The sequence below is a fragment of the Copidosoma floridanum genome, unplaced genomic scaffold, assembly GCF_036245765.1.
Source record: "Copidosoma floridanum isolate Cflo_tuat_1 unplaced genomic scaffold, Cflo_Japanese_pri ptg000013l, whole genome shotgun sequence".
Taxonomy (NCBI): Eukaryota; Metazoa; Arthropoda; class Insecta; order Hymenoptera; family Encyrtidae; genus Copidosoma; species Copidosoma floridanum.
This window is the reverse complement of record NW_028321890.1, coordinates 23,698,489-23,725,438: the sequence shown is the minus strand read 5'-3', so window position 1 is coordinate 23,725,438 and position 26,950 is coordinate 23,698,489. Positions and strand designations below refer to the sequence as shown.

At 39.4% G+C, this 26,950-nt stretch overlaps 3 protein-coding genes across 3 annotated transcripts; 2 read left to right on the top strand and 1 right to left on the bottom strand.

Moving 5' to 3' along the window:
• Positions 1-1,883: 1,883 nt before the first annotated feature.
• Positions 1,884-11,140, top strand: LOC106639275 (uncharacterized). Its single transcript, XM_089590752.1, has 5 exons — positions 1,884-2,159; positions 3,066-3,370; positions 7,421-7,676; positions 8,798-10,726; positions 10,796-11,140. Exons 1-5 carry the CDS (start codon positions 1,884-1,886, stop codon positions 11,138-11,140), a joined length of 3,111 nt encoding a protein of 1,036 aa, XP_089446878.1.
• A 5,197-nt stretch (positions 11,141-16,337) lies between these two features.
• On the bottom strand, positions 16,338-19,483 carry PpD3 (protein phosphatase D3). Its single transcript, XM_014352868.2, has 8 exons — positions 18,986-19,483; positions 18,207-18,593; positions 17,838-18,124; positions 17,615-17,720; positions 17,408-17,550; positions 17,027-17,334; positions 16,829-16,910; positions 16,338-16,752 (listed from the first exon to the last, which is right to left on the bottom strand). Exons 1-8 carry the CDS (start codon positions 19,083-19,085, stop codon positions 16,693-16,695), a joined length of 1,473 nt encoding a protein of 490 aa, XP_014208354.2. The 5' UTR covers positions 19,086-19,483; the 3' UTR covers positions 16,338-16,692.
• Positions 19,484-25,116: 5,633 nt separating this feature from the next.
• LOC106645047 (uncharacterized) lies at positions 25,117-26,946 on the top strand. Its single transcript, XM_023391320.2, has 2 exons — positions 25,117-25,502; positions 25,595-26,946. The coding sequence occupies exons 1-2, from the start codon at positions 25,368-25,370 to the stop codon at positions 26,876-26,878; spliced, it is 1,419 nt and encodes a 472-aa protein (XP_023247088.2). The 5' UTR covers positions 25,117-25,367; the 3' UTR covers positions 26,879-26,946.
• Positions 26,947-26,950: the final 4 nt, after the last annotated feature.

The following is a 26,950-nucleotide window of genomic DNA, read 5'->3' as shown; positions in this document are numbered from 1 at the left end:
CTTTCAGTAGTATAATCCGAGTTTGGTCAGACATGCGTTTTCATGAGGATAAATATACAATCGAAATCATAGTGTGGGTAAAACCATGAAAAACTGTACATTGTTGTTAGGAACAATATTTACTAACTGACAAAAAAAGAATTTAAAAAAAGATAGAAGTGATTAAAAAATACTCTTCAAGGGTTTGGTTAGGCTTCATACAATCGTTAATCATAAAAATCAATGTAAAAATGCCAATTTATTACCAACAAATAAAACAGGAAGATGACGTTTTTTACAAACATTAAGCTAATTTTTATGAATTTTCAAACGAAATCAACTGTAAAACTATTTGCAAGTAGTATAGTCCTCGTTTGGTCAGACATGCGTTTTCACAAGGATAAATATACAATCGAAATGGTAGTGTGGGTAAAATCATGAAAATCTGTAAATTGTTGTTAGGAACAACATTTATTAACTGACAAAAAAATAATATTCAAAGAAAGATAGAAGTGACTAAAAAATACTCTACAAGGGTTTGGTTGAGCTTCATACAATCGTTAATCATAAAAATCAATGTAAAAATGCCGATTTATTACCAAAAACATGAAAGAAGAAGATGACGTTTCTTACAATCATTAAGTTAATTTTTATGAATTTTCAAATGAAATCAACTGTAGAAACTATTTGCAAGTAGTATAGTCCGAGTTTGGTCAGACGAGCAATCATTTTCTTCGATATGAAAATAAAAACCACTTGATCGAAGGCATAGAGCGTAAATCAGTTACACTGTTCTACGACCAATCGCTCGTAACTTAAAAAAAAAGGAATACAGGAGGAAACAAATAGAAATAATTGGGCATGGTTGTTAAGATTGATTTTTTTCTTCTTTTTTGTTTCAGATCTCAGGAAGTAGTGATGGACGAGGGCAGCAACGACGAACCACGGGATAACTCATCCAAGAGTGACACGTAGTTAAATCTATGCGCAACAGTGAAGGCCAAGGTCAATGGCTTAATCCCATTGTCGAAAGAGAGAGAGAGAGAGATTTTCGTGAGCTCCGCAGTCGAACGATGGCTTTCGACGACACGAGTAGGGCAAACAGCGGTGGCAGCATCGGGTGCCCACCCGCTGGGAGCCCACTTATGGCATGTCACGTGAGTTGAGACACATACACGTAAGCTTGTCCGTGTTGGTGAGGCTTAAAAGCCCGTGCTAGGTAGCGAAAGCGACGATGACCGTTGAGAGGGAGACGGTCGAGGGTAACTCGATTTTCCCTCAGATGCGACGTGTACCGTGTGTGAACTATTTATGCGCGTGGAACGCCAAGTGGGTCATATTGGCAAAGGAAAAGCCTGCAACTATACGGGATGCCTCCGTGTGTTTCCTCTCGGTAAAGCAAGCTTGAGTATTTGCTCGGCCTCTAACGCTAATTATCGCTCAAAGGGAAACTTTTTTCATTTTCTAATTGGTAAATAAAAAATCAGGCTTCCGTGGTACATTTATTTCTAAATTTAAACATTTACCAATATACGCGTCTCGAATTATAATACGCCATGTACCATCGCGAACCCCTGTACCATATTAAATTTTAGTTTAAAAAAAAAAGTGTTCTTCATAATAAAAAAAAAAAAAAAAAATTGAATTTTCTAGATACAGCGGATCAAGACTAGCCGATGGAGGCACGATTCATTCATCATCCAATGAATCCTAGAACGCTGAGTCGTTAAGTGCGAGGCCTTTGACATGCCGTCGCAGCCGCGCGAGTCGAACCCTACCTAGACTCGGCCCAGCTCGCTGCCGTAGATCCCCCCCCCTTGGACGTGTGACAAAGTTACCTGATAAAATGAAAATGTTCTGACCACCCACGGTATACAGAACCGCGGGTCCAGCCTGCACCCAAGATGTCGAGCGAAGTGGTGAGTGAAGGGCCTACAACCGGGGGCGGCGGTACCGTTTTGCTGCCGAGCGTGACTCGGCTGTCGGACGTGGTGGCCGCGGCAGCTGCCGGTCTCCAGCTGGCTCCCGTGACCATCGTCCTGGCAGCCTTCGTGGTCTTCTTCCTCGCGCTGTTCACCGTCGGCGGCAATTCCTTCATACTGGCTGCTTTTTACCGATACAAGCGCCTCAGAACGGCCTCCAATTGCCTCCTCGTGTCTCTGGCGATTAGCGACTTTGGGGTGAGTTTTTCATGGTATATCACTCGATCCGTGGTATGTATACCTATTGCGAAGTCCGAGAGAAGTAACGATATCGGATAAATCGAGAGGGCTGACAACGAGCTACGATTGTAGCTTTGCTAAAACCAACGATATTTAGATTGTACCACTTTTTTTTAAATTTTTTTTTCATAGATTTCAACATATAGATACACGAGTATAATATTCGTCGTAGCTTTTGGTGTTCGAACGATTATACGTGTAGGCGTCTCGACGGGCCAGCGAATTTTTGTTATCGTTCACACGCGACAAAAGGCACATCGGATATAGCTCTCTAATTGAAAAATGTTATCGGAAGCATCAATGCGCACTGCCATTATTTTTAGTATCAAAAGTTGGGAAAAGAGAGAGGGAGAGCACGATTTATTCAAGGCTGACACTTTAATATTCTACATACACACGCACGTAGCGCAAATGGCCTATAAAAATACAAACACACACCCTTTTGGGCTTTGTTTCAATGAAACCACTGGTTTTAACGACGCGTGGCAAACAAAATCCTTACTTTGCAAAACGAAACGTCGGATCGTATGCAACGAAACGACAACGATGAATTTACCATTTCTTTGGATAAAGTACGCGTGCATAATTAAACGAAAACAATATACAAGCTCTACTAGGTATCTATGGAGATTGTAATTGAAAGGAAACTCCCTTGCGAGCGTAAACTTGTCAAACAAACCTATACAGCGCGCGTACAATTTCGCCACTCCGAAGTGCCAACAGTAACTTCCCATGTATCAAACTGAAATTCCATCCGGCGCCGACAAAGTACACACAAAGGAAAGACGGATGATGAAGAAAAGGGAGGAGGAGCCCCAAGGGTATGTCCGATTAAACGCAAGCATCAACCCGTTGTTTCTACAGGTCGGCGTGGTGATGCCCTTTGGCACGTACCTCGAGCTGGCCGACGGCAGCGGTGGGCCCTCGTCGGGTCTCTGCGTCGTGCCCTACTGCGTCCTGATAACCCTGTGCAGCGTGAGCGTACTGGTGACCGTGGCCATAGCCGTGGATAGGCTCACCTCGCTGGCCCAGCCCCTCAGGTACAAGAACATCATCACCCACAGCAGCATCGAGAAGTACATAGCCGTTTTTTGGGCTTACGCCACAGTCGTTGGGCTCTCGCCGCTCATGTATCCCAAGGTCGCCGGCGCCGACGCTCAGGCTTACAGGTACTTTGTGGCTTTTTTTTTTTTTTTTTTTTTTTCTTCCTCCTATATGTACTCGGCCGAGGGGGAGTCGTGAATTTATTATTGTTGTTTGTCGATCGAAGGAGCTGGGGATCGATCGTGTTCGCGAGGGGGTGAGGAGTAGCTGTACGAAACTCTCGTATGGGAGGGATCACTCGTTGGCGGGGAACTTTTGGCCCGGAAATAAAAGTTTGGCTCGGCTCGTCGGGGGTGTGCGGGACGACTTTTGCGTCCCCTTTACTCGCATTGGGAGACGAGACGCCGATGCCATTAGCGCGATTTTTTGTACAACAGTTACTTAAATTAATTATTTATTCGAGAGAATACGCGAAATGCTATCACGTATATGAAAAAGTCATTTTTCCTTTTAGTTGCTTTTTTTCGTTCTACTGTGACGCAGCAGTATCCCTTCGCAGTGACAAATATATTCTTCTAGTGCCCACATATGTGTACAACGAAAACTTAGCCACAAAGTTCTCGTTGGAACTGGAGCTCAAACTAAAATAAATCCGCAGAAGCACCGCAAGAAACTTACGACAGAACTCGAGCGCAGGGGCGCTTTGAGGTGGTAGTTTTGAAATTCCTTTCAAACGGATTTCTCGGATCGAGTGGATTGGATTTTTTTTTTTCGCACCCACCAAGTGTAAAATGAATTCCATGAATTGCAAATAGACAGGTGTACTTTCAACAGTAGTGTATAAGATACACCGATATGTTTATCATAGAAATCACTCTTTTTGCCATTTTTTCAACTCGCAATCACAAAGTTTCGATCGGTTAATATTCTTATCTTAAAATCACTACTTTTTTTTTCAGTTACAAAATAAAATACAATTTTCGATCGATCCCTGGTTTCTCCTTCTTTACAAACCAAAAATGAGAAAATATCATCGGCTGCCCCATCAACGAATGGCATTGGTATTTATCAACTTCTCGCCAACTTCGAACCAATAAAGTTGAAAGATCGAATGTGGGTCACTGGGTATAGGTAAGCAGCCGGTTATAACAGGCAACACGAGAAACCAGTGAAGCAACGACGCGTTAAAATCACGAGCAGCGACTCGCGCACAATGCACCGTTCAGCTCTGAAATTATAATCTCGGGTGTACACGTTTCTACGATATACGCGTACACTGTGGAGCTCATCGGAGAGCACCGATCGCGGAACACGGAGCGATAACGGCAAAAAAAAAGCGATAACCCCGTCGCGAAGGAAAAGCCACGCGATTACACTCGAGAGAGAGTTTTGTACGCGCATGACGATCGAGTCGCGATGGTGACGGGGTGGTAGTAACATAAAAGAGCAGTGGAGGGTTGCCATTATGTGCACACGCACTCGTACGTGAGAGATTTTCGACGCGAGGGAGGTGCATGCAAACAAACGTGGGAGGAGGAAAATTCTCGGTGTTATATCACGTGTCGCCTTCTTCAAGTAAGCCTCTGGTGAAACGTATAGGGGCTTTTGAGGGTGAAATTTTCGTTCAAAGTATTTTTTATACTACAATGTACAGAGACTGCGTACGTGCATGAAATTTTTGCAGAGGGATGCTGCAGGGTGTCGAGAGTACTTATCGGCAATCGACGCAAGATTGCAAAATTTTTGCTACTTTAGCCGTCATGAGTTATTTGTTTCGGGGCTTTTGGGGAAGCCTTTGGTAATTTTAGAGAAATTTAAGACTGGCTCACTGTAGGCACCACCTATTTGTTACTTCTGATTACGTAATGTGTATGAGAGGTATCGACGTTTTTTGGCTCGATCAATTGCTTATTTTTTTCAGGGCATATGTTGTACGATTGACTTTTGGAAATACGTTACATGAGTAGTATAGGTATAATAAGAAAATCGAGTTTTGCGTTGGAGGTAGGGTGAAAACAATTACTCAATTAATGATTGCTCGATTTTTTTTTTTCTACAACATAATATTTATGAATTATGTATGAGAGTTTCAAAGTTATAAGATACCGCAAAAATTACTTGTTAATTGAGAGTATAACTAGGCCCATGATTTTACAGCCAAGGAAAATTTTATATTGTTTAAAAAAAATTTTGTACTTCAACATAAGTGTAAAAAAAAAAAATAAGCACAAGATATGCCTAGACTATTGATAAATATTGATAAGTTTGTGTCCACACAATTGGCCGTGGGGACTTTTTCAAATAAAAAAATTGATATTTTAAATATTTTTCATACGCACGTAAAAATACGTCTACGAATCTAATTTCTTACTTGGAAAAAAATCGAGAAAATTATCATACTTCCTGCATACCTATATGCTTCCTCGATAAAGACAAAAAAACAAGTTTTAAAGTTCCACACGGTCGACCCATACGTGTCCCTATGCGTCACTCAGTGAGTCTTTGAATTCAATAGAGCTCCCCAAGTTAGCACGTGCATATATTATACAACAGCACGTGCTACAGAATCTACGTATGCATGTCCAAGTGTCGATCCAACAAAACACCCATTCATCCCTTAACTCCAGCTACAATCACCCGTATGCTCGTGACTTGGTGCAACTCCACACGGCGTGAATAGGTACATCGAGTACTGCCCGTTGTGTGGCAAATATATACGCACCCCAGGGAAAACGATTGTCGGGAGAATTATTTACTTCGACACCACGCAGTACGTATATGGCGTGCACACGTGCTCGCCATGAATTACTTATCATCGTATCCAACGATGCGAAAGAGAAGTTGATTTACAGCTCCTCTATTTTTTTTTTTTTTTACCGCCAATGCGAATGGGAGTTGGTTTCTGATGCACACCCGGGAGCTATACTGAAAGCTTTTTTGCGGGACGATTGTTTCTTCGCTTTGCCAGAGATGAAGTGTTTACTTTATGTTCAAGATTGGCGTGGAGATGTTTTTTTTTTTTTTTTTTTTTTTTTTTCTTCGAAGCACAAAAAAAATAAAGTCTTCGTAACCCATCCCGCCTCGCGTTGTCTCCCAGCTTCCAACGAGTTTTTCATGGGCCCGCAAATGTATGGAGTGTTGAGATAAATCTTCCGCGACTGTCACTGCGAAACGCTGATCCATATGTGTGTACACCTACGAGAAATGTACATGCATGCCCAGCGTCGACACACGCTTTTTTTTCTATTTTCGTGTGTACGATGTATAAACATGAACTCCGACATCCACGCCTCCTTTTTCACACGCACACGTAGTGTGTCGTGGGTGTGAACTGCGTTTTTTTTAAATTCCCTGGTTTTTTCGACTTTAAGCTTGCATTAGTTTTTTTTTTTTTTTTTTTTTTTAATTTTGTTTTACTTGTCAGGTTAAAATAACATCGCTCTAATACTCGTCTTTGGCGTCATTTATCGTGTAAAGTACCGTTACTTTTTGACCAAGTGTCATAGCATAAATGGAGTGCTATTTATCCATTTTTAATTAAAAATTAGTAAACTTGTTTTAAAAATAAAGTGACAAGTGTATTTTTCATTGGATTGTTTCAACGAGTCACATGGATTCATTGCAGGATAAAAAAAATGTAATTATGATATTTTATCTGCCCTGGAAATTGAAAGTCACTTCCTGCGATCTGTATTACTTGAAAGATTAGGTTTGAATTATCCTCTCTGCTGTTATGATTTATCTTGATTACCGCGGCTAGGAATTTTCTTTCCAGTTTTCAGAAAAAATACGTTTCAGTGAGTTTTTGCGTCTTAAAAAGTTGAGGAAGCCATTGCAACTAATTTATTTTCTACGGGGGAAAGTTTGAAACGGTGAAAAATAACTGAGTAACACTAATTTTGGGATTGTATTAAATGATTTTTATTTTCGAAAGAAAATTGAAAGAAAATTGAAAAATGTCAAGGGAAAATAACACATACATACTTCGACACATGATTATTATTTTATGGTAAATATTGCATCATGTACTGTATCAAGCTTAAGTTTTTTTGCCTATAATTTAGTGCATCCCTGCATTGCAAGCCCACCCCTTGGTAAAAATAAATAAATCTACAAAATAATCTATACTTATAAAGATTGTCGTGAAAAAACGAAAAATAATGAAAAAATTTCAGTGGCAGCTGTCGTTTCAACGGAGTGATAAAGCCGCCCGTGCGAGTCTTCCTGTTCTTGGCTGTGTGGGCACCAAGCGCCCTCATACTGATAGGTTGCTACGTGTACGTGTACCTGGTGGCACGAGCCCACGCCCGAGCCATATACACGGTCGAGCTGTCGTTTCGCAACCAGACGCAGACCCTGGCGCTGCCGCGGTACGGACAGACCCTCGCCGTCACCGTCGGGGCTTTCTTCATACTCTGGCTTCCCTTTCAGGTAAACAATGGTCCAAATTCATTGTGTGTACATGCATTCTTTTTTTTTTTTTTTTTTTCATTTCCTTCGCGACAAAGAAGAAAATAAGTGGCCATTCGTATAGAGTTTTATTGTATCCATGAACCATTTAACAAGATGATGCGGTGACGTACACGCGGAATGTAATAAACCCCGGAGTATAACTATCCGTGAGAAACTTTAAATTCCGATGACGGTGGGGAGTTTTAACGCGAAAACAATTTCCGATTCGTAATGGCCCCTATACGTATATATACTCGCTACAAAGAGCCACTGCAATTCCACTGTTCTCGAGGGAACGACGATACTGCAGGCCCTCCTACGATTCGCGACACGTTTCTATATTGGGTATGATAGTTGTTCCGTACCCTCCTCTGTATATCCCGACGTCCATTGTTCTCGGTTTAATTTTGTCATCGAAACGTCAAACTCCCGGAACTCTGGATCACTGGCGCGGATGTTTATTGCGAAATCAGATTGGCATACCTCCATCATTCGTCCACTCCGAAGATCATAACAAAAGAGAGAAGGAGGAAGATGATAAGCGTTTTACGAACGCGTCTACAATGGAGTTTTCTTCCCCTTCCCAATCGATCTCCTCTCGAGCTGTTTTTCGTTATGCCATCTCGCGCCCCTCCTTCTTTTCCACCGTGGAGTCGAGAGAGAGAGAGAGAGAGAGGCGCTTCAAGTGTCGAGCCAACCGAGGGGGGGAATAAAAGGCTGACTTTCTTAATCGAGCCAGGTGGGCGTGGGGTGAGAAAGGCAGCTCGCACTTTATCGCGCTTCCTCCGCGTTGTATGAATCATTTTTTCCTCTCTTTGTACTCCGTCTCCTTTTGCACTCACCGCGTATACACGTGCACGCGCTCTCGGTCGTTCAATTTTAATGCTCCTCATTGGTTCGCGCCAACTATTATTGCCGGGGCTTTTTCACCTTGGCAAATTGTCACGCCATACTGTGGGCTTTATCGAGGAACGGTTCCGATGCTGATCGTTGAGGGGGGGGTTACTTTGTAATTGGAAGCTTTTCTCGATTGAAACGCAAAACTGGTTGGTTTAATTGAAGAAAAAAAGTAATGTTGCGCGTAACCATATATATTTCAGACGTGCATGCTGCTCGACACCTTCTTCGGCACGAACATCCTGTCGGAGTGCACGGTCTGGCTGGGGCTGCCGATTCTCGCGCACAGCGGCACCAACCCCTGGATCTACGCGTTCCACCACGGCGAGATCCGACTTGCCGCGGGCAAGGTAGCCGAGGACCTGGTCTCCCTGTTCGGGGTGACGCCGAGCCACTACTACGGCTGCTCGCCGACGCGCCGTGGCTCCCACACGAACCTTGAACTCGCCGAGGTCAACAGCAACGAGGAGCGCCGCCCGGCTGTCGAGGACTGCTTCGCGGCTAAGCACCTCCACCACCAGCTGCTCCTCCAACGGGGCACCATATACACGAGCAAACGGGGCCTCGAGCTATCGACCCACAGCTGCCGGCTACCAAACGACGACCGCCCGACACCAGACAGACCCAACGACGACCAGTCCTCGGGCTGCTGCGGGCGAACCGTCGCCCTCGACGAGGACATCCACGACCTGACCAAGATGCTCGAGCCCAGGTTCGTCGCGGACCCGAGCCACTCCGTGGACAACGCCACCAGTAGAATCAGGAATCTCAAGTACCTGCTCGACCCGACCTTCCTCAGGATCCGGCACCTCGGTAGGCTCAATTGCCACAAGCGCGTCCCCCCAGCCACCAATAAGGCGAGAGGCACGTCCCGATTCCACGTCTCCTACCAGCACCTCGAGATGGGCGGCAGGAGCAACAAGCGTCGGGCCACGGTCTACCTGAACGCCATGTCCGACCCGGCGCTCAACGCCGACAACGACGAGGACGACGAGGAAGACGGTGTCTACGGCCACAGGTGCCAGTCCCTGCAGGAGTACCTCCGTGGCACGAGCCACAAGCCTTCCAATCTTTCTTCGGTGTCCGACTCGAACATCAGCTGCGGAGCCAGGGCTGCCGAGACGACCCGCAAGCACCCGTGCCTGATCGAGAGGGGCCACCATCATCATTACCGGCCCAGCCACTTGGCGGAGCAGCATCGCGCCCGCAGCGTCAGGCGGTCCTTTTCCTGGGCCCGACGGGCGCGCCAGCGCTACCTGGGGCCCATCAAGGGCCGCGACCTACTCCCCGCGCGCTCCACACCTTCCCCGCTCGAGCTGTGCCCGCCGAGCAGCCCACGGCTCACGATAACCCCGAACCGGCTGGCGAGTCTCGTACATCGGCAACGCGACTGCGTCCCCTCGGCGTCGCTCCTGGAACCATCCTCGGGCCTGATGGACTGCAGGCTACAGGTGCCGGCGATACGCTCGGAGCCGCCCAGTCCGATCGAGTCTCTCCAGCGCAACCTCGACTCCCTGCAGGAGGAGGATGGCAACAACAACAACAACAACAACGCAGCCGGCCGCCGTTGGCTCGGCAGCCCGACGAGGCACTCCGACCCGGTGGTGCCCTCGGTTCTTCTGAACATCGAGGACGACGGTTGGTCGAGCATCCATAACAGCAGCTCGCCGACCGTGCCCACCAGTCCCAAGGAGCTGTCGGAGCTGCTGCTGATGCGCCTGGCCGGTGTCGAGCCCGCGGTGGTGCAGCCGAGCACCAACATTGGGTACGAGCGGGCCTTCCGGGAGCACGACTGCGCGACGAGGTTCAGCTCGCGACGGCCCTCCGACTCGCGCTGGTCCGAGTCCTCGCGCAGCCAGGAGGTGCTCTCTTGTAGCGCCACGTCCACGGAGCCGTTGCCCCAGCTCGCCCGGCGCTTCCCCTCCTCGTGCTCGGTCAGCCACTTTGACCACCTCAGCTCCTCGTCCAGGTGCCTCGTCGAGCCCTTCTTATTCTCGGACGCGGCGCTCACCTCGTCGCTGCGCGAGTCCTTCTTTGGTGGGGCTGTCTCGATGCCCGACTCCGAAGACACCTTTACCTGCTCGTTCGACGACGATGACGACGCTGCCGTGGCCGGTGACGAGTCGTCCTCTGTGACGACGACTCCCGAGCCACTGGTCGGACACCAGCAGCAGGCATCGGCCACGAGGCACGGCAAACAGGGCCCAACGAGCTCGGCGTCGAGCGTCAGTTTGTTGGTGAAACGACCGGTGCGGGTGCACCGTGGGGTGCAGCTGGAGCTCCAGAGCAGGTCGACCGAGTCGATTTTGCGGTCCAGGGGGGAGCAGACCGAGGGCGTATGCGCCATACTGAGGCTCGACGATGGCCTCTACCGGAGCAGGCCGAGGCTCGTGGTCGCCGGTGGATGCAACAGCCTGAGATTGGCGCCCCTGGCCACCCCCACGCCCACGGACGACGTGCTCCTCCAGTGCACGCCCACCCTCGACGTGACCCTCGTCGCCGAGCTCAAGACCGGCGAGCCCTCGCCCCTTGGCGTACGCGTCTGACTTTTTGTGGTCGCACCTGTGTCGCGGAGACTGTTTTTACTCGTTAGTAAACGGGGAGTACGTTCGATTCTCTTTACCTTTTTTTTTTTTTTTTTTTTTTTGCAACGATGAAACGTATATTTAATTGATCTCTACGTGTGTAGGTATATTCGCGTTACAAGAAACAAATTTTAATCGTAGATGCTTGACATTGCCAAACGAGTGAGTCGGCAAAGAGATTGTCCGGTACACAGCGGCGCTGTTGTTTGTGGTTTTCCGAGCGCGACTCATCCATCGCGTGATTAACGTTGAGTCGGTCGTAATTATACATCAGCAAAGAGCCGCCCCGAAAGTGTAAGCAAAGCAAATACACCACCCAATATCACGTAATATCCTCCTCGTAGTAATTACTTTTCGTCCAACACAACAAAGAGTAAAAAAAAAAAAAAAAAGATCTGCGTGATCGGACCAGCTCTTCCGCGTGTCAAAGACCCTGATTTACGTAAGCTCGTTTACTTTCCAGGCTCGGTCGTCGCGTCGCGTGGCAATTATTTTCCATGCCGACGGCTTGTATTATGGAGGGCGAAACGGGGTATTAATACGTGTAATGGTTGAATGCACGCCGGCGTGTGACGCGAGCTGAACTTGGCTGTTTTTCCTCCCTCTCTCTCTCTCTCTCTCTCTCTCTCTCTCTCTCTTCATCAATGTTGCATTCAAGGCCAACCGTGACGTGAATTCTATACCTAGTGCATATGTGCCCACGCGTATGGTTGTAACACTCGTTCGACGAGTCAATGCATACAAATTTCTTACTTCTCGCGCCTCGCCTTGTTTTTTTCCCTCCTACCCCCCGACGCTGCTCTTCGTGTGGGTTGGTTCGTATAATACCGTAGATCCGTGGCTTGGACCTGAGAAATCGCGAGCCAATCCTATTCTTCGTCTGCTGAAGTAAAACGTCGTCGGCGTAGAATTTTCACGATATTTCAGAATCGAGTTATTCCCTTTCTGAAAATAAGTGTGACGCCCCTTGGTTTTTGCCTTTGAAAAATAGTTTGCGTGCGTACAACGAATGAATAATACATACACGGTAAAATAAAATTGAATCTTCAATTTTAAGAAGAAAAAAAACTTTGACTCTCAAATCTCTCTCCCAACTTGAGATTATGTATACAAGTTCGAAATTTTTTTTTTTTTTTTATTATCAATTGTTTTTATGGCTAATAATTTATAACTCTTGGCAAATTTTATATCTTTCGTTTAATTATTTATCAATTTGGTTCCCTCGCCGAGTACAGAGTTTGTAAAAATTGGCTGTCACGGTACAATACGCGGATCCACGCGTGTCTGACCATACCGAGTTTGTACTACTGTACGCCTATACACAACATTATCGCAACGCAAACGAAGGGCTCCTTGTAAATTAATTAAAAATTCCAAAAAATTCCATCGGTCCTTCAATACCATGAAATAAACTTTACGAGAATTTAACCTTCGAAATGATTCGATCATCAGCGGAGCCGCAACCGGAAACTTTTAAAGCTTTCTCTCCTACTTCGTGCCGATATACCTATGTATTTGCAGTCGAGGGAGAAAGAGAGAGAGAGGGAGGAGGTGTAACGCGATTTATGAGCGAGAGAAAACGGTGGCGGCTCCGACGGGGTGTGCATTAGCGTTTATGCGCTATTTCGCGCGTTGGACGTGAAATTGTTGCTTGGCAAGGAATAAGACGGTGAGTTAAACGTGCGTACGATGGCGCGCGTGGGTACTATAGGCGTGCTGTTTTAATGAAGCGCATTACTCTTGTTCGACAGGTACATGTATCTTCAAGTTTGATCTCATACTCATTCGGGATGTGGGGGTGGTGTGTTTTGTTGTGGATAAATGCGCGCTCAAGGTATGAAAATACGAAGCGAAGCTAAAAGTTTTTTTTTTTTTAAGCGTACAGATATGTGATGGATTTCTGTTTTTGAGTTGTGTGAGTTTGTAAGAATCGTGTGTGTCTTACTGGCTGTTTTTTTCCACTCAATTTTACTAATCTTTAAAAATGTTAAAGTATTATATGTTCTGGCACTGCTCAACGTTAACTTGCTTTTGAAATTTTTTGCTTTCGCAGATAACCGGTACTTACACTGTTATTTTCTCTTGTGACTTTTTGGAAATATGACGTAACAAATTGATCCATACGTTCGATTGATTTTTATCGAATTTTTTACTTTCTATTTTTTTGTTGGCTACATTGTACTTTTGTCATTCGTGAAAATTATATTGTTCCTTGACAAGCAGCTTTCCGTAAGAAACGAATGCTATGATATTTCGCAAGTCTGTTGAAGCAGTATTAAGGACATGAACTTTGAAATACTTTTTTTTTATACGTTTGAAGGACAAAAGGGTCGAGCGTTGCGTGCTATTGAACATTGGACTGTGATAGAATAATTCATTCAACACGATTCACGAGAAATCCAAAGAAACTCATTGTAAATAAATTAAAAATGGATAATATATTATGTGTTTGAAAGTATAAATAACCCACTGATGACAGGAAAATAGCACGACGTGCATTTTTACTCAGATTTCAAGAATGAATATATATACACATATATATTTTTATTTTTACTAAATATATCAAACCGACAAGAATAAATATCTATATTTATGTACGAGCGATGAGGAAAATAAAGAGGAAGAATCATAGTGGTTTACAAAAAGAATATAAAAATGTTAAAAAAAGAGGAGGGAGGCTGAAAATGATCGTGTCGGAGGCGAGCCTTTCTATCTACTACAAAAAAAAAATGTTTATCTTTTTGAGTGTAAATGCGTGAGCAAACAAAAGTTACGAAAAATATGTTTGTGTATAATAATGATATACCTATGCGCGTACAAAAATGAAAACTTGTTATATACGTCCGTGAGATGTGATTGCAAATACGCAACCATCATGTGCCAAGTACGAGATAAAACCACAGTACGAAAATCAATTGGTTTATTATTTATTACGTAAATGAAATGATGATAATAGCAGGGAGGAGTGTTGGTTCGGAAAATTTCAGTTATATTTTTCGGATGATTTCGTGAAGAATTTAATCATAAAAAAAGTATTAGAAAAAGTAGGCCTACACCTTACACGGATATAGTTGATATTCTTACATTAATTTGAAAAACAGGACTAAAATTACATGGTTTAATTTAATTCGATGTTTCGTATGTAACCACCAGCTTTTCGAATTTTCTGGCCATCTCTACGTGCGAACAGTCACCGTGTTTTTCAAATTAACATGTAGTACGAGTGTTTAAAAAATTATACAAGTGCTCAATTCAACGAACTATTACTGCCAAGCGTTTGTGTTTTGGGTATCAATCTTGAGCTATAAAAAAAAACACGAATACTGTCCACGAGAATTCTTAAAATTTGGTGTTAAGGTGTGTTTTTTTCTCCTAATTTCTTGGAGTAAATAGAGTTTGACTTAATTACCCGTCACTCTTCCCAACATAAAATTCATTACATAAATGTCTTAACAGCAAAAAAAAAACAAAAAAAAAGGATAATTTGTAAAAAAGTCGCACATGTGAAGAATTATGAATCGAAAAGATGAGAGTGTACTTTATTTATTTGTTACCATGTATATTGTATAAGGACTTGCTCGAAAGGTAAAAAAAAAAGATATATTATAACATATATTTACCGTGTGGAATTCCAGTAAATCATATCAAATGGAACCCAACAAAAATGTGAAACGTTTGAAGTAACATTAAATTAAATTAAATGCCAACTTACTGTGTACAAAAAAGGGGGCTAACGCGTATGAATTGTTTTCTGTAAATTTGTTTGAAAAATAAACGTTAATGTACATAATATAATACAGAGTCTCGTCAAGAGAAATATTGTATAGGCTTAGATTATACGAAAAACAATCATATATATATACGATAAAAAATATGTCTACACTCATGATGGTATACATATACATCAATCAAACAAGTATAACATGTACATGACATATTGTAATTTTATCAGAAAAACCGCCACCGTTATAACTGTACAACTACTCTAGTACCTAAACTTCATGTAATTTTTTTATTACTTTTTTGTATGAGAAAAAAATCCAAACGAATTAAAGTATAATATCTTTAATGTACCACTTCCATTAATAAGACAAAATTAGCATATTTTAAATTTTAATCAACAAATGAAAAGTACACTTAATAGGAAAATTATTGTGATGATAAATAGTTTTGTTTACCTTTCATCGATATAAACAAACGTACAAATATACTTCGCGATGAGACATTTATCTACTTGTAGGATCAGACATGGATATATTTTTTAATCATGCTATTATTTTTATGTGGGATAGAAGAAAATAAAAAACCGATATTGTTAAAACCTCTGAATAAATCACTGGAAAATTATCTGAGCTGACTTTTACTTTTCACCAAATATAAGTCGTTGAAAATTTTTTACTAAAAACCAGAATACCTATAATTTTAACCCTTACCTATGCCGCCAGCTATTGTTACTCAAACAATGTATGCGTGGAACGTACGATTTAAACGAAGAATATTTTATTTTCTTAACGTTTAAACAATTAAAACCTTTGTTAATAAAACCAAATTAATTGTCAAAGCGCTGTCACAAAATTTAATGGCCTTAAAACTTTTGATTGCAGTGGCATTGGAAAAAGAAAATGCATTTGATTTAAATCGTGAAATCCTACCTTATTGTTGTATACTATATGAGTATCTGACTATGTCCAGGCCCATTTGTTCGCAAACAAAAGTTGGAACGGGTCTCGAACATGAACAAGTATTGGCAAGGTGCACTTAGTATTTAGGTATATTTGGCCTACACTTTATATGTCTATAGTTCAGACACACTACTAGAAAGTGTTACTAACAAGAATCCGGCAACAAGCTACTTCCGACCTGGTGTGAGAAGTTAGGATACCTCTTATAGTAATAAGCCCACTTATCAACAAATTTTATAAAATAAAACAATACGATAGTGTAATGGTTAAGTTTCTCCTCAACTTTAAACAATTGTATGCAGTAGATAAAAAAAAATTCAGCAGTATCTACAAATTTATTAATATGATATTTACATTTGATACAAATTTTCATTTCAATGTATTTAATGTATAAAATACTACAAAAATTAACAAGTTTTTCAATAAAATTGATTGGGTTACTGGGGAAGCAATTTTTTTTTTTTTTTTTTTTTTTTTTTTTATCTATTTAGTGTACAAATTTTATTTAAAAGACGCATTATATAAAGTTCTGTAAAGACCTTTTCAACTTTGTAAACGTGCCTTAGTAAAATAGAGCATCATGAAAAGAAAGAACTTTTAAAACTTGGTAGCAAACTTTACAGTCAAGTTTGAAAACTATTTATATGAATAAAAACAAATCTGTCACTTTTATACTTAAAATTATAGATCGCTTAATGTATTATCGTCGTGAGTACAGTTATTTTCAGAGAGTTGTAAGCGCGCCTTAACTCCTCTGATTCATCTCAATAAATTATGCAAAATTTGATTAAACTCGTGTTTAATCACTCGCACATACGGCTATATTCCTCACTAGGACATGAAATTCAGGAATGAACTTGCATAAGCCATAGGCATTACGTTAGGATGTGGCTAAAAAAAAAAATAACAAAACTTAGTGAAATCGTAAGAGTAAATTAGTACATATTAATAATTTATATGTTCATACCACGGCGTTATATGAAGTAAACTTCGGTATCATATCCTTGCCATTCAGAGTAATAAAGGCACCTTGATTACCCATTGAATCACTGCAAGAAATTATTTTTTTTAAAACCTTAGTAGGTCTGTTACACTACATTGTTACTCTTTTAATGATGAATTCACTGTAATAAAAATTTAAAGGGAAATCATCATGAAGACTCACCAATAATTTGGAGCTGAAAAAACTGTCACGCATTTTCCATCGTGTCCATACTCGAAACCCTCCTGCTTAACTTCGTGACTCCTAACAATGTAATCGAGGTTATTAAGCTCAAGGAACTTTTGTGTAACATCAGGTCCAAATTGAACTCCTACACCTCGTTTGCTGGGAGACCTGCCGTTTTGAGGTTGAGGATCTGACCACAATAATTCGCACATAATACCCTCATCAGGTGGTTGCCTATTTCTATCAATTTTCCTAATGTCATCTAATGTCACATCATCCTTAGAAAATAAGCCTCCATGCATGACCTAAAAGTAATGTCATTAATAATTTCATTTCTTTTATTTACCACATCAAACACGATAAGGCAAAAATAGTTACAAGAACTCTCTTATTAAGGCAATGAGCTAGTGGCAACCAATTATAAACTTCTGTAAATAAATCAGCCATTTGTGGCGTATACTTTGATTTAACTTCACCTTCAAATCCATACATATGGTTCATCGTGGCAGATTCATGGTTACCTAAACAAATATTTTTAAAAAATTTTGTTTAAATCTGGATATGAAATTACCAAACTAGACTTACCTCTTGACATGAAGAAGTGATTAGGATATAATAATTTAAATCCAAATAACGTAAAAATACATTCAACTGAAAAAGATCCTCTATCTACAAAATCTCCGTTGAATAACTAAATTATTTTTAAGGTAAACATTATTCTGTATGTTACATTATTAAAAAAAAAAATTCAGTCAATAAACCAAAGTATGAAATCGTTTAGTAGATGAAAACAACGTCAGAAGGATACATAAGGGTTTTTTTCTGATGGCATTCCATTTAACTGGAAAATGTTGAGTAAATCATAGTATTGACCATGAATATCTCCACAAATAGTAAACTTTGCGTCATCTGGCACTGTGATGTCAACTAAACTTGGAAGTGACATGAAATAAGCTTTGATGTCTAGGAGAATTTTATAAGCATACTTTCTGTGCAATTTCTTTTCTTGTCTGTACCACTCTATGAGATCAGTCATGAATTTTTCTGTTACCTTGTCGTCTTCTAACTTTGGTCCTGAATATTCACCTTCAATTGCTATGAAAAAAAGACGTCAACAATAAAAAAAAAATCCTCATTCAATCAAATATCGACAAAGACAAAGTAGACAAAGTCTTACTCATAGCACTTAAATCGATGGAATCAGCAACGCTCTTCTTGTTTTCATCAACAGCAATAGCTTTCTCAAATGCCAACTTTTTGACAATCTTTTGACATTCTGTGAACTTCAACTTAGCATCCTTATCATTTGGCCTGATCTTTGTAACCAATTGATAATTTTTGAGGGCATCCTTATACTTGCCAAGAGACATGTAGGCATCAGCTCTCCTGTAGTAACCTTTAATGTAATTTTTATCAAGCTCGAGGGCTTTGTCGGCGTCCGATAACGCGTAGCCAAAACATTCTGTCCTAATGTAGGCAGCACTTCGATTCCCATAGAAAATAGCACAAGGTTGTAGTTCGATAGCTTTTGTGTATAACGAGATTGCCTCATCATAGTTACCATCTGTAATTACAACACGTTTTATTAAATAAACAGCCAAGATTAAATATTACACATCTAGTAACCTAAAATACAAATCTATCCAGCAAAGAACATGAATGTATGATATGACGAGTTGATTATTTAACTAAGCAGTGATGCCTATATCAGTGACAAAAGAATCATTTGATTGAACAAATAGAGAGAATCAAATTGAATAATTTTGTCCAAAGAGAGCTCGATATAAAAAGTGGGGTTACTTCTCGTCCGTCATGGATGCACGTGATCCAAGTGACTCCTTGCAACGAGCGTCAGTTGCATAGGTAAGTATCTATTTAGACTGAGTCACGAATAAAAAATTGACCAACTCATCATTCACGTCATCAGAGTAAAAGCGGCGAAAATAATGTACGTACTCTTATAAAATTCGTTGGCCTTCTCTTTAAACCTTTGCGCCTCGGCTTTGGTCTCCTCGTCCGGGGAGATTACCGAAGCATCTTCATTGTTTTCGCCCATTGCTCACTCTCACTAATTTTTGTTCAAATTTTATCAACAGCAACAGTTAACAGTGACCAGTATTACGTGTGGTACTTAAGTATGTGGGGCCAGAAGCCAGAACCGCTTGGACGGCTTATGCGTGAGAGAGCTGCACTTGCACTTGATCGTCGTGACACGAGATCTGGAGAGAACGCTACGAGAGAACTGGGCATTTATGATACTACTTAGTAGTGTAAAGTTAGAAAATTACTTGAATGCAAAATCCGGAGAGCACGCGCGTTTGTAATTAGGGTATAGAGTATAGACCTGAAGTGCAGTGCGGTTGTGGTCTAATGGAAGGAAATAGAAACAAATGGGAAATAAATGGCAGAAGGGATTGGACTATTGCATATTGAAGATGCAAAAAGAAAAATACGAAACTATAAGGTTTTGTACAAATTAAAACTTAAGTTTTTATTTAATGTGGAAAAAAAGACATTTAAATGTGTTTCCCTCTGTTCTACTTATACAAATATCGCCTAGCATTTTGGGATTCCAAAAGGTCACGTGACACTCGCGATATATATAGTCACTCTTGGGGGACAAAATAACACAGGCCTTATGGGTGCAATTCTATTTTTATTTTTTTCACACGTTCAACGATTGTAATACTATAAAAGCCTTTGAATTACATATTTTTGAGGCGATGAAAATACCTTAATTTTATTATTTTTTTCCAAAACTCAATTAGTCTTTTGCAGCTTGAAACTTTCCTCTGAAAGTGCGAAAACGCACATTTAACTTGTACAAAGTTCTCCCGTTCCCGACTATACATATAAGGAAACAAGCGGGATTTTGGTTGAATGTGCGTTTTCGCACTTTCAAAGGAAAGTTTTAAGCTGCAAAAGACTAATTGAGTTGGGAAAAAATAGCTAAGATATTGCCATCTCCTCAAAAATATGTTATTGAAATGCTTTTATCGTATTACAATCGTTGAATGTGTCAAAAAAAATAAAAATAGAATTGCACCCGTAAGGCCTGTGTTATTTTTCCCCCAAGTGACTATGGGTGTATTCCGCAAATGCTGCCAGCAGTTAAGTTACGTAGGTCGTGGTAACGCCGCATGGTCGGGCAGCGCTAGCGTCAACCTGTACTAACTGTCGGTGGGTTCCGCATGTCAACAAACTTTGATATTTTTTACTGTTTTCTCTCCCATGCCATCTGATATTTCGGAGTTTGTTGACATGCGGAACCCACCGACAGTTAGTACAGGTTGACGCTAGCGCTACCCGACCATGCGGCGTTACCACGACCTACGTAACTTAACTGCTGGCAGCATTTGCGGAATACACCCATAGTCCGCAGGCTAAGTATACGTCCTTAACCGCCTTTTTCACTAACGTTTAGAATAATGATTGAGACAATCAATGATTGTATCATGAGTTTTTGTATAAAGTTCAATTTATACAAATAAGTTGGTAAATATAGGCACACATGATTAATATTTAAACATTTTAAGCTGTATAAATATATAACATAGATTCCAAATATGCATTATTACCGCTGGAATATGCTAACAAAACCAAATATCCGTCTTTCTCACCCAGCAAAATAATAGGTATCTGTATAATCCTGTATCAATTTATTGCACACATGCGAAATGTTCAATGACAGTAAACAATGACATAATTTCAAACTTTACTTTTAACTCTTCATTTCACACGTAATTTTACAATGCAATTGATAAATTATTATTCATACAAAAGTATTAATATTCTTATAGGAGGTCGATTTTCAGGCAAAAGATTATTTGTAAACTTGCCGTAAACAGCACAGCCAATGTCAACTTTTTATTTTCTATCTACACAACTAGTTGCGGCTGGTTTTAGCGTTTCAGATTTCTAAACTAAAAAGTGGCCCTAAAATTCTGAAGGAAAGCTTTAGATATTTTAGGCCCTAGAGCCATGTTGTCAATTATAAACCAGCCGCAACTTATTTGACAGATACAAAATGAAAATTCAACATTTTCTGTGCTGTTTGCGGCAAGTTTACAATTTATCTATTACTCAAAAGTATACATATATAGGAGGTTAATATTCGTATAAAACATACACTGCAAACTTGCCGCAAGTAGCACAAACATCGTTAATTATTTATTTTGTATCTATTTCAAGAGTTGCGGCTGGTTTATAAGTGACTAAATGGCTCTAGGGCTAAGCTGCCTAAAGCTCTCCTTCAGAATTTCAGAAGCAATTTTTGGCCAAAAAAATCACGACCGCTAGATGGCGCTGATCCTAATGATTATAACTACTTATAGTAGAGCCATTTAATCAATTATAAACCAGCCGCAACTAATTTCGTAGATACAAAATAAATAGTTTAAGATAATTGTGCTACTTGCGGCAAGTTTGCAGTGTATGTTTTATACGAATATCAACCTCATGTATATTTATACTTTTGGGTAATAGATGAATTGTAAACTTGACGCAAACAGTGCAAACAACGTTAACTTTTTATTTTATATTTATGAAATTAGTTGCGGCTGGTTTATAAGTAATTAAATGGCTCTAGGGCTAAGCTGCCTAAAGCTCTCTTTCAGAATTTCAGAAGCAATTTTTGGCCAAAAAAATCACTACCGCAAGATGGCGCTGATCCAAATGATTATTACTGCTTGTAGTAGAGCCATTTGATCAATTATAAACCAGCCGCAACTAATTGAGTAAATACAAAATAGAAAGATAACATTGTTTATGCTACTTGCGGCAAGTTTGCAGTGTATGTTTTACACCAATATCGACCTCCCTTATATTTACACTTTCGGGTAATAGATAAATTGTAAACTTGCCGCCAATAGTGCAAACAATGTTCACTTTTTATTTTGTATTTATCAAATTAGTTGCGGCTGGTTTATAAATGATTAAATGGCTCTAGTATAAGTATAGTAATAATCATTTGGATCAGCGCCATCTAGCGGTAGTGATTTTTTTGGCTAAAAATTGCTTCTGAAATTCTGATGGAGAGCTTTAGGCAGCTTAGCCCTAGAGCCGTTTAATCACTTATAAACCAGCCGCAACTCTTGAAATAGATACAAAATAAATAATTAACGATGTTTGTGCTATTTGCGGCAAGTTTGCAATGTATGTTTTACACCAATATCGACCTCCCTTATATTTACACTTTCGGGTAATAAATAAATTGTAAACTTGCCGCAAACAGCACAAACATCGTTAATTATTTATTTTGTATCTATTTCAATAGTTGCGGCTGGTTTATAAGTGATTAAACGGCTCTAGGGCTAAGCTGCCTAAAGCTCTCCATCAGAATTTCAGAAGCAATTTTTGGCCAAAAAAATCACTACCGCTAGATGGCGCTGATCCAAATAATTATTTTGCTATACTTATACTAGAGCCATTTAATCATTTATAAACCAGCCGCAACTAATTTCATAAATATAAAATAAAAAGTTAACGTTGTTTGCACTGTTTGCGTCAAGTTTACAATTCATCTATTACCCAAAAGTATAAATATACATGAGGTTGATATTCGTATAAAACATACACTGCAAACTTGCCGCAAGTAGCACAATTATCTTAAACTATTTATTTTGTATCAACGAAATTAGTTGCGGCTGGTTTATAATTGATTAAATGGCTCTACTATAAGTAGTTATAATCATTAGGATCAGCGCCATCTAGCGGTCGTGATTTTTTTGGCCAAAAATTGCTTCTGAAATTCTGAAGGAGAGCTTTAGGCAGCTTAGCCCTAGAGCCATTTAGTCACTTATAAACCAGCCGCAACTCTTGAAATAGATACAAAATAAATAATTAACGATGTTTGTGCTACTTGCGGCAAGTTTGCAGTGTATGTTTTATACGAATATTAACCTCCTATATATGTATACTTTCGAGTAATAGATAAATTGTAAACTTGCCGCAAACAGCACAGAAAATGTTGAATTTTCATTTTGTATCTGTCAAATAAGTTGCGGCTGGTTTATAATTGACAACATGGCTCTAGGGCCTAAAATATCTAAAGCTTTCCTTCAGAATTTTAGGGCCACTTTTTAGTTTAGAAATCTGAAACGCTAAAACCAGCCGCAACTAGTTGTGTAGATAGAAAATAAAAAGTTGACATGATTAATGCTGTTTGCGGCAAGTTTACAATATATCTTTGACCCGAAAATTGACCTATATATTTATACTTTTGGAAGTACATTTTAGGTGAAAGACAAATTGTAAACTTAACGCAAACAGCACAGACAACGTTTATTTTTTATTTAATATTTATACAATTAGTTGCGGCTTGTTTATAATCGATTACATGGCTCTACTGTCAATTGTAATAATTATAGTACAGCCATGTAATCGTTAGTATATTTGCATGAATTAATACAAGGAAAAAAGTTCAACTCATTGAAGTTAAATATACCCGATGATAACACGCACGATTTTTCATATTCTAGAAAAAAATCAAAGACAATATATTGAGGGATGATGATCCAAAGCTTGTATAAGTTTCTTGCATTTTTTTTTTTGGTAAGTATCAAGTGTACACACGTACATGTCATAAATGTAATTCTTACTAATATCGGAAGATAATTTAATATTTGTACTAAATTTGTAGCTTCTTAAGTAGCAGTAATTTCCCTCGACACACATTTATACGACTAAAACTTAGTAACTTCCTTAAGATACACTACTTGAAATCATGAACTTTTCGGGAAAAAAACATTCTTGAATTTTATTAATATAATTTCATTGCATTCTTTCCAAGTACATAAATTCGTGTGTGGTGCCTAGTGATGTTTTTATTTCCAAATTATCATCACAACAGTATAGTGTTTAAATAAGTATGTTTAGTTTGAAGTAAACGTTTGCTATGGCATGCAGGGATATACCCATCAACATAATTTTTCTCAGAGCTACGCAAAAACACTGTATATTATATTTGCTTTATTCAAACACGTTACTTATAGATAATAACAACAGGTTAAATACAACGTAAGATATCTCTTGTCAATCAATTAAACGTGTGTGCAATCCAATTGTCATCTTGATCCTTGCTCCCCCCCCCTACATAAGACACCCTTGTATAAACAAAAATCATTAATAGTAGTATAGTAAAATAGTAGTACTTGTAGTGATCACTACTAAGTAGTCGATTTTATAAGCCGAATAAGATAAGTAAAACATTTATGGTTTTGGAGGTCGATTCGCAGGTAAAAATTAGATTGTAAACTTGCCGCAAACAGCATCAATCATGTCAACTTTTTATTTTTCATCTATTACATTAGTTGCGGCTGGTTTATAAGTAATGATATGGCTCTATTTACTTTAAGTAGTAATAATTATTTTGATCAGCGCCATCTAGCGGTATTTTTTTTTTCGCCAAAAGTGGCCTCTAAAATTCTGAAACCGAGCATTAGCGCTTAGAGCCATTTAGCCAATTGTAAACCAGCCGCAACTCATTTTGTAGGTATAAAATGACAAAATAACGATACATGTGTTTTTGGCGGCAGGTTAACAATTTATTTTTCACCAAAAAATTGACCTTCTATGTGTTTATACTTTCAAAGATAAATTTTCGAGTATAAGATAAATTGTTAACTTGCCGCCAAAAACACACATATCGTTATTTTTGTATTTCATAGCTACATAATGAGTTGCGGCTGGTTTATAATTGCCTAAATGGCTCTAAGCGCTAATGCTCGGTTTCAGAATTTTAGAGGCCACTTTTGGCGAAAAAAAAAATACCGCTAGATGGCGCTGATCCAAATAATTACTACTAATACTTGTAGTAGAGCCATTTAGTCAATTATAAACCAGCCGCAACTAATCGTATAAATAGAAAATAACAAGTTGACATTGTCAGTGCTATTTGCGGCAAGTGTACAATTTATCTTTTACCATGCGGCATTACCACGACCAACGTAACTTATGTTGTCCAATGAATGTGTAAATATCGAAGTTCACATGCTGGTTGCCATCTTAGATCGAAGTTCGGTATAATGTGAACTTCGAAATCGATACAATTCGTTAGGTTTAGGTATTGTTTTTGGCTTGCGCAAGGGTGTTTTTAAACAGAACTGTAAATGATGCCCATAACCATAAAAACGTGTCTTGACAAGCACCGGTACGACAGATACCCTACTTGATATTGAAAAAAAAAGTCTCAATTGAGCTTACAAATCTCTATGGTTTAAGTTTTTTCGACGTGCTAAGTGTTAAGTATGCCTGGTAAAAGTTGATATCCAATTGTATTTAACGGAACAGCTCGAGTCTTACTTACTGTTGGTGCCAAAAAAACTAACATAAAAGCAGCATGTTGGACGTCAGAGCTTTCAGAGCGAAGAATAAATCCAAGGAGGAGGAAAAGCTCACGATTTTGACGCAGTGGACCGAGCACAGCATTCAATTTTTCATTATAAGAGAAGATAAGTCTGTTATGGTTGGCGAGGTAAAACTAAGTATTTCTTGTTATTTTGTGTACTATGTTGTACTTTCTCTTGTGTATTTATTCAACATTTTTGAAATTAATCATAATTTTAGATGGCCATGAGTAACCTCAGTTCATACGCGGAATGTTTCAACCAAAGACTAGAAGATTATGTACATGAAACAAAAGAAATCATGTCAGGTGCTAGGCAAAACATAGACTTTGATTTAAAAGAAAATAAGTTTATGTGGAAGAAAAAGGCGTGGTTGCGTGGAGAAGTAAATGTTCAACAAAGTACTGACAAAGATTACGTCCTAGACGTATTTTTCATTTATATAGACAGTTCGACAGAAGAACGAAAAAAAACATCTGAAGTTGTAAAACGAGTGGCAAGCCTGGAAAAGTTGACAGAAGACCTTAAATACCAATTGAATAAATGCATACTTTTGAAAGAACAAATGGAAACAAGTTTATACATGATGTTTTTGGAAAAAGTTAATAAGATCAAAGTTAAAAATCGAGAACTTAGGATAGAAAATAATCAGTTAAGAAAAATGCTTGGTAAGGGTACAGTCTTCGATGTAACTACGGATGAAAGTGATGAAGAGGAAAGCGCAAAAAATCATCTATCTAGTCAGTCTACAGTAGTAAAAAAACCCAGTGAAAAATTATTACGTGATACAATTGTGCGCTCGTCATTTAAACCATCGAAAAAAAAACAAGAAACCAAAATTATAGCAAAAAGTACAACCAATGTTGAAGAGGAAGAAATGAAAAATCGTGAAAATGATGAAAAAAACTGTACAGTAGCTGAAGAAATTCAGAAAAATGATATAGTAATAGAGAAGAATGATAACATTAACGTTACTGAATCTACAAAAGACTCACTTAATCATGATAAATCTGAAAAAGTTAAAGACAGTATAAGTTTTACCAATGAAAGTTATAAAATGGATATCAGTCAGAATAGATGCAATAAAGAAATTGAGATCATTCAAGAATTGAAAAACACGAATCAAGACGTAAATGAAAAAAAATGTCAAGTAGACACTAGTACAATTGCATCAAGCAAAGTCGTGGTATCTGAAATTGGTGAAGATGAAGAAACACCTGATATGCTTTCTGGTGAAAGTGATTGTGAAATGGAACTCAGGTTTGATGATGAAAGAGATGATAAAATGGATGATGAAAACGAAGAAAGTAATAAGAAAAACCATGAAAAACAAGAGCAAAACCATGAAAATAAAGACGAAGGTGTGGATTATGGTAAGCTACATGAAGCAGCAAATAATAATAAACAAGAAAAAAGTTTTGATAGCAGTGAAAGGAGTGGTTATAATGAAACAATAAGTGATAAAAAAATTATAGAACAAGATTCCGAAGAAATGGTATTTTAATATTATTGTTTTAAAAATAAGAAATATTTTTATTATTTGTAAAATTCCAAATCAAAAAATACTTTACCAATC

Coding starts and splice junctions, on each gene's coding strand:
- LOC106639275 (XM_089590752.1), top strand. CDS start 1,884: ATGTCGAGCGAAGTGGTGAGTGAAGGGCCTACAACCGGGGGCGGCGGT. Junction 2,160..3,065: donor TGGCGATTAGCGACTTTGGG/GTGAGTTTTTCA, acceptor TTGTTTCTACAG/GTCGGCGTGGTGATGCCCTT. Junction 3,371..7,420: donor GCCGACGCTCAGGCTTACAG/GTACTTTGTGGC, acceptor AAAAAATTTCAG/TGGCAGCTGTCGTTTCAACG.
- PpD3 (XM_014352868.2), bottom strand. CDS start 19,085: ATGGGCGAAAACAATGAAGATGCTTCGGTAATCTCCCCGGACGAGGAG. Junction 17,335..17,407: donor GCCTTAATAAGAGAGTTCTT/GTAACTATTTTT, acceptor CATTACTTTTAG/GTCATGCATGGAGGCTTATT. Junction 16,911..17,026: donor TTTTCAGCTCCAAATTATTG/GTGAGTCTTCAT, acceptor AATTTCTTGCAG/TGATTCAATGGGTAATCAAG.
- LOC106645047 (XM_023391320.2), top strand. CDS start 25,368: ATGTTGGACGTCAGAGCTTTCAGAGCGAAGAATAAATCCAAGGAGGAG. Junction 25,503..25,594: donor AGTCTGTTATGGTTGGCGAG/GTAAAACTAAGT, acceptor TCATAATTTTAG/ATGGCCATGAGTAACCTCAG.